We start from the raw sequence: 6,872 nt of genomic DNA, 5'->3' as shown, positions 1-6,872 counted from the left end.
ATCATACTCCTTGTGTTTTTAAAACGTCTTCGGGGTTCCGTCCAAAGCCGAGACCTTTTAAATTCCCGAACTTTATAACGTCTAAACCGGAGTTTATGCAAGCTGTTGTTAAGGAGTGGTCTAATAATGTTACGGGTCATACCATGTTTTCGGTTGTAAAGAAAATGAAAAACCTGAAGCCAGTATTTCGTAAGATTCTTTACAAGCAGGGTAATCTTCATGAACGAGTGTCTTCTCTTCGAAAGCAACTAGATCATCTTCAACAGCAAATAGATGCAAAACCGTCGGATTCATGCCGCCCTAGTTACAAATTCTAAAACCCTAATCTATTAATCTGGTTGCCATTGATTGCGGTTAACTGAGTTTAATTTAGCTAGATTGATGACACTTGATTAATCGACCAAGAGTTGAGGTTTTTGTTCTAGGGTTTAAGGATTACGGGTTCTTTTTTCTTTGTTGATTGCGGATTCTTGTTGGTGTCGTGAAAGATCTCATTTGTCGGCCGGCTAGGGTTTTTGTGCACAATTTAATTCTTGTCGGCTGTTAGGGTTTTTTGGTGCATGCATGGAAGGGAAAAGTGATGGTGAAAACCCTTTGGACCCACGTACTCCAGGAACTGAAAACAATACGCCACCGATTCGTGGGATTGGGTTACGAGTAACAAACATTGAAGGTAACCCTCTGTTACCTAGACGTGGATTGTATTCTACCAGTAATACTTCGGTGTTGGATGGGTTGCTCGAGATTTCGAAGCCTGTGGAATTGGATAATATATGGGGTTATGGGGATGTGTTTACGGCTGCCAATATGGAACCCCATGCAAACCCTAGTTCGAGTAACGTGGTAAAGGAAGTGCACAGCGTTTCTTATGCGGATAAGGTTAAAACTCAAACATCGATGAAAAGAGAGGTCAACTTCCGTAAGTTGGATGCTACAGAGACAGTTCAGGATGCCGATGTGCTTATTCCTCGCGAGGTAATTAAAAAGGTCCAAGATAAGTTTGAGAATGTTTTGTATGGCTATTTTTTGGGCAACCGGTTACCGTTTCCGGTTGTGGAATATTATGCGAAAAATGTGTGGGCTAAGTATGGTTTCTCCAAAATCATGATGAACAAGGATGGGTTCTTCTTTTTTAAGTTTGAAACAAAAGAGGGCATGGCCAAAGTTTTGGAAGGAGGTCCATGGTTGATCAGAAAAGTGCCGTTGTTTTTGAATATCTGGTCTCCGGATGTGAGTCTAAGGAAAGAGGGTATTAAATCGATTCCTGTATGGGTCAAGATGTATAACGTTCCAATTGCAATTTATACGGATGATGGCTTGAGTTTGTTGGCTTCTAAGATAGGAACACCGAAGAGATTAGATGGGTATACAGCGGATATGTGTGCGGATAACTGGGGACGGAGCAGTTTTGCAAGGGCTCTAATCGAAATAGACGCGGAGAATGAAATAAAAGACCATATCATTGTTGCCATACCGAAGCTGGAAGGAGAGGGTTACATCACGGAGAGGGTGAAAGTGGAGTATGAATGGCAGCCACAGAGGTGTTCTCTGTGTTGTATTTTTGGCCACAATGATCAGACATGTATCAAGAATGTTAATAATAAAGCTAAACAAGTGGTGGTGGATGACGAGGGTTTCACTGTCGATAAGCGGAAGGTGGCAAGGATGGGAACGATGCAAAAGAGACAAAAGCAGAAATTTATCTATAAACCTAAGCTGAATAAGTCAGGAGCAAGTACCTCGGGCACTAAGGAGAATACTTCGGATAATAGGAAAAATGCTAGTGTGAAAACTGCTAATTCGTTTGAGGCTTTGGATAGTGACTATTTGGAAGAACATGTAGCCGTAAGCGGGTTGAACAAGGAGCTGAAGCAGAACTCGAAATTTGGGAATGGGATACCTACTCGATCTGAGGATGAAGTAGAGGAGGTCGTTCAGACGGAGATGGCGTCATTCATGAAAGCTGGTAAGAGTCATGTTTCTGAGGGGGCAAGCACTCCCGGTCAAGAAGGTATTAATGGATAGTATTATGTCTTGGAATATAAGGGGTTTGAACCGCCCCCTGAAACAAAGTGAAGTTCGTAAAGTTCTTGTTGAAAATAATCTAAAAATTTGTGCAATCTTAGAATCGCATGTGAATGTCACGAAGCTGGGTACCATATGTAATAGTGTATTTCGGAATTGGAATTGGACATCTAATGGGGATTTATGTAGCAGGGGCACCCGAATAATTCTGGGTTGGGATTCGGATGTGGTGGATCTCATGGTGCTCGCCCAAACTGATCAGGTTATTCACACACAAATGCTGGATAAGGCTAATAAAAAAGTGTTATTCTGCTCTTTTGTATACGCGGAGAATAAGTATCAAGATCGTAGAAGTCTATGGGAGAGTTTATGTAATCACAAATCCTTATGTCATGATAAACCATGGGTCGTTATGGGGGATTTTAATGCTACGCTTCAGCTTGAGGACTCCATTTATGGAACATCTCAACAGACGATCAGCATGGGTGAGTTTAGAGATTGTGTTCAGTTTCTGGAATTGTTGGATATTCAGGGGCATGGTTTTCAGTTTACTTGGAACCAACGACCCAAAGATGGGGTGGGTCTTCTTAAAAAGATTGATAGAGTCATGGGTAATATTCAGTTCCTGGATTTCTGGCCGAATGCTTTTGCTATGTATCACCCATTTAGAATCTCGGACCATACGCCGTGTATTTTGAAGATGGGGGCCGTAAATGAGAAGAAAATCAAGCCTTTCAAGTTTCCGAACTTTATCGCGTCCAAGCCGGAATTCCTGACTTGCGTGGACCAGGAATGGAGGCGATCGGTTTCAGGCTTTAACATGTTTTCGGTCACAAAGAAACTTAGTAATCTCAAACCGCATTTAAGAAAGATCCTATTCAACCAGGGAAACTTGCATGCTAAGGTGTCGGAGCTTAGGAAAAAGTTGGATGAGCTTCAAATGCTTGTTGATCAGAGCCCTTTGGATGCTAATCTCCGTCAACTTGAAGCGACTTGTCTTCAAGAATTTCAGTCCGCTGCTTATGATGAGGAATGTTTCCTCAAACAGAAATCAAAGGTCGAATGGTTGTGTGCTGGAGACTCTAATACGAAATATTTTCACAATGTGGTGAAAAGCCGTAATGCGAGGGGCAAAATTCATAGTGTTGTTGATACTTTGGGGGTTCGCCATGAAGGTAATGGGGTGCCGGCTGCCCTAGTTACCCATTACACCAACTTTCTTGGTGTTGAGGACCAGGTTACGTCCATTAACTTGGATAGTTTGTTTGTTAATGTTCTTAACCATGATGATGCGGCTAATATGGTTAGACAAGTTACTAGAGAGGAAGTCAAAGCGGCTATGTTTAACATTGGTGAAAATAAAGCCCCGGGTCCTGATGGGTATACGTCTGCTTTTTTCAAGAAGGCTTGGGATATTATCGGTACTGAAGTCACGGATGCAGTCCTTGATTTTTTTGATAATGGTAAACTCCTCAAACAATTAAATCATACGATCCTAGCTTTGATTCCTAAGAAAGACATCCCGGACTCTGTTTTGGATTATCGCCCTATTTCATGTTGTAACGTGCTTTATAAGTGTATTAGCAAGATAATCACGGATAGGATTAAGGGGAGCTTGGGGGCTCTTGTCAGCATTAATCAGTCGGCCTTTATCCCGGGTAGGAAAATCTCTGATAATATCCTTCTAACTCAAGAGCTGATGCACAACTATCATTTGAATAGAGGCCCTGCGAGGTGTGCTTTTAAAATAGACATCCAGAAAGCATATGATACGGTTAGTTGGTCTTTTTTAAAAGCTATCCTTATTCGTTTTGGATTTGATCAGCGTATGGTGCAGTGGATTATGACGTGTGTTTCTACGGCTTCATACTCATTGTCAGTTAATGGTAATCTTCATGGTTTTTTCAAGGGGAAGAGGGGGTTGAGACAGGGCGATCCTATGTCTCCGTATTTGTTTACCCTTATCATGGAAGTGTTGTCTCTTTTATTGCAACAGGCGGCTGATGTCAATTCGTCTTTTAAATTTCATCATCAGTGTGCTAAGCAGAGAATTATTAATGTTTCTTTTGCGGATGATTTGTTCATATTTGTCCATGCTGACATTTGCTCGGTCAAAAAGATTCGAGATGCTCTACAAAACTTTACCAGTTGGTCGGGGTTGGTTCCGAGCCCAACCAAGAGTACCGCATATTTTTCAAATGTGCCGTCTTTGGTAAAACAACAGATTCTCTCGCTGATGCCTTTCCAAGAAGGTAATCTGCCGGTTAGATATCTTGGGGTGCCTCTCATATCTACAAAGCTGATTTTTAAAGATTGTAAAATCTTGATTGAGCGCATGGAGAGCAGAATTACGAGCTGGATTGCTAAATCTTTGTCTTTTGCGGGCCGCCTCCAACTTATTAAATCAGTTTTATCGTCAATGCACATCTTTTGGGCGTCAGTTTTTATTCTCCCTGCTCGGGTAATTGCTGAATTAGAGAAAAGAATGCGTCGTTTCTTATGGAATGCGGGTTCGTTGGGCAGGATTCGTGCCAAAATTGCTTGGTCTGATGTTTGTTTACCTAAAGAGGAGGGAGGTTTAGGTATTCGAAATATAGGAGATGTTAATAAAGCTCTTATGACTAACCACATATGGAGTATTATCATGAACCGAGAGTCTTTGTGGGTTCGATGGATCCACTCATACAAGCTAAAGGGGAGAAGTTTTTGGGAGGTTCCTTGTAGGGGGAGTGTGAGTTGGGGATGGCGTAAGCTCTTATCCATTCGGAATTTGGTTCGTCCGTATTTGGTTATGTCTATTAGAAGTGGCGGCCAGACTAATGCATGGTGTGATAATTGGTGCCCTTTGAGTCCGATTAGTACTTTTATTACTCCGAGAACCATTGCTAATGCGGGCTTTAACATGCGCTCTACGGTTGCTGATATAGTTGATGCTTCGGGTCAATGGCGATGGCCGGCAGCGTGGTATGATTTGTTTCCGGTCTTGATAAATTTACATCCACCAACTCTTGTTCACAATGTACCAGACAAACCTACGTGGAAAGACTTGGAGGGTAAAGATAGTTTTTTCAGCTCTAAGGAAGTTTGGAATAACATTAGAAGTCGGGGTGAAACGGTCTCTTGGTTCAATATGATTTGGTTTCCCCAGTGCATTCCTAGACATTCGTTCCATATGTGGCTGGTTATAAGGAACAAACTCAAAACACAGGATCGCCTTATGATTTGGGAAGCCGGGAGTGCTACGAATTTACGGCTTATGTGTTGCCCACTTTGTCGTTATGATCGTGACTCTCGTGACCACCTTTTCTTCCAATGCAGCTTTGCGTCTCGTGTTTGGAATAATGTTAAAACGATGGTTGCGTTGGAGAATGTTTCTGATTCTTGGGCGTCCATCTGTGCATGGATGGAGAGCACGGCGTCTTCAAAGACGACGAATGTCGTCGTGGGAAAGATTCTGATTTCGGCTACAACATATTTTGTATGGCAAGAGCGGAATGCTAGACTTTTCTCTAAGAATCACAAGTCGGTTGAAGTGGTGACTGAATTAATCAAGCACACGGTCCGGTTAAAGCTTATGGGTTTCAAGTTTCGCGGCAGCGCAGATCGGAAAAGAGTGCTAAAGGCTTGGAAGATTTATTCAGATGAAGATGGATTTGATCCGGGTTAGAAGCTGACGTTGACAGAGGCTAGTGTAGTCCGATTGCTTGGATGGCTTTTTTGGTTGATGGTTGTGTTTTTGTCTAGTTTATTTGGCTGTTTTTTCTTTCAGTTTTGTTTCCTAGTCTTGGTATGCCAAGCCTAGTAGGTGTGTTCGTTCTGACACACCCTTGTACTCTATTTGTTGATTTATAAAATTTACCGGGGTAACCCTTTACCCAAAAAAGATTTGCAAGCTATGTGTCTTCGTGATTTTCAGGTTGCGGCATAAGATGAGGAATGCTTTCTTAAGCAGAAAGCTAAGGTTGATTGGCTTAGTGCGGGTGATGCTAATACTTCATATTTCCACAAGTGTGTGAAAAGTAGAAATGCTAGAAGTAAAATTTCGTGTATCAAAGATGCTCAAGGTAATCAGTTTGAGGGCGATGATGTTCCGGCTGTTTTTGTTGCTCATTACACGGATTTCTTGGGTACTCCGGACCATGTTGACCGGCTTGATATTGATAACTTGTTTATTAATACTCTCTCTAGTGATTCTGCAAATCATATGGTTCGTCCGGTGACCAGAGAGGAAGTCAAAAAGGCTATGTTTAGCATTGGGGAGAACAAAGCTCCGGGGCCTGATGGGTTCACTTCAGCCTTCTTTAAACATGCTTGGGATACTGTCGGTGAGGAAGTTACGGACGCGATTCTTGCTTTCTTTGATAATGGCCAATTGCTTAAACAGATTAATCACACGATCATTGCATTGGTGCCTAAAAAGGAGACCCCAAATTCGGTTCTTGATTATAGACCGATTTCTTGTTGTAATGTGCTATTCAAATGCATTAGTAAAATCATCACGGATAGACTTAAAGGCAATTTGGATAGCTTGGTCAGCATAAACCAATCGGCATTTGTTCCTGGTCGTAAGATATCTGATAACATCCTCCTCACGCAAGAACTTATGCATAATTATCATACCAATTGAGGTCCTTCTAGATGTGCTTTGAAAATCGACATTCAGAAGGCATATGATACAGTTAACTGGTCTTTCCTTGAAACTGTTTTATTGAGGTTTGGCTTTCATCGGAAAATGGTTAAGTGGATTATGACTTGCGTCTCCACGGTATCGTATTCCCTTTGCATCAATGGTGACATTCATGGCTTCTTCTATGGGAAGCGGGGCCTTAGACAAGGGGACCCCTTGT

At 42.0% G+C, this 6,872-nt stretch overlaps 1 protein-coding gene across 1 annotated transcript; it reads left to right on the top strand.

Moving 5' to 3' along the window:
* Positions 1-564: 564 nt before the first annotated feature.
* On the top strand, positions 565-6,652 carry LOC110900539. The gene is made up of 4 exons (XM_022147427.1): positions 565-2,011; positions 2,127-5,687; positions 5,795-5,812; positions 5,955-6,652. The coding sequence occupies exons 1-4, from the start codon at positions 565-567 to the stop codon at positions 6,650-6,652; spliced, it is 5,724 nt and encodes a 1,907-aa protein (XP_022003119.1).
* The last annotated feature ends 220 nt before the right edge of the window (positions 6,653-6,872 follow it).

The sequence above is a fragment of the Helianthus annuus genome, chromosome 13 (assembly GCF_002127325.2).
Source record: "Helianthus annuus cultivar XRQ/B chromosome 13, HanXRQr2.0-SUNRISE, whole genome shotgun sequence".
NCBI lineage: Eukaryota > Viridiplantae > Streptophyta > Magnoliopsida > Asterales > Asteraceae > Helianthus > Helianthus annuus.
The sequence above is the reverse complement of the archived record's forward strand: the minus strand, read 5'-3'. Positions and strand labels throughout refer to the sequence as shown.

Coding starts and splice junctions, on each gene's coding strand:
- LOC110900539 (XM_022147427.1), top strand. CDS start 565: ATGGAAGGGAAAAGTGATGGTGAAAACCCTTTGGACCCACGTACTCCA. Junction 2,012..2,126: donor AAGCACTCCCGGTCAAGAAG/GTATTAATGGAT, acceptor GTGCAATCTTAG/AATCGCATGTGAATGTCACG.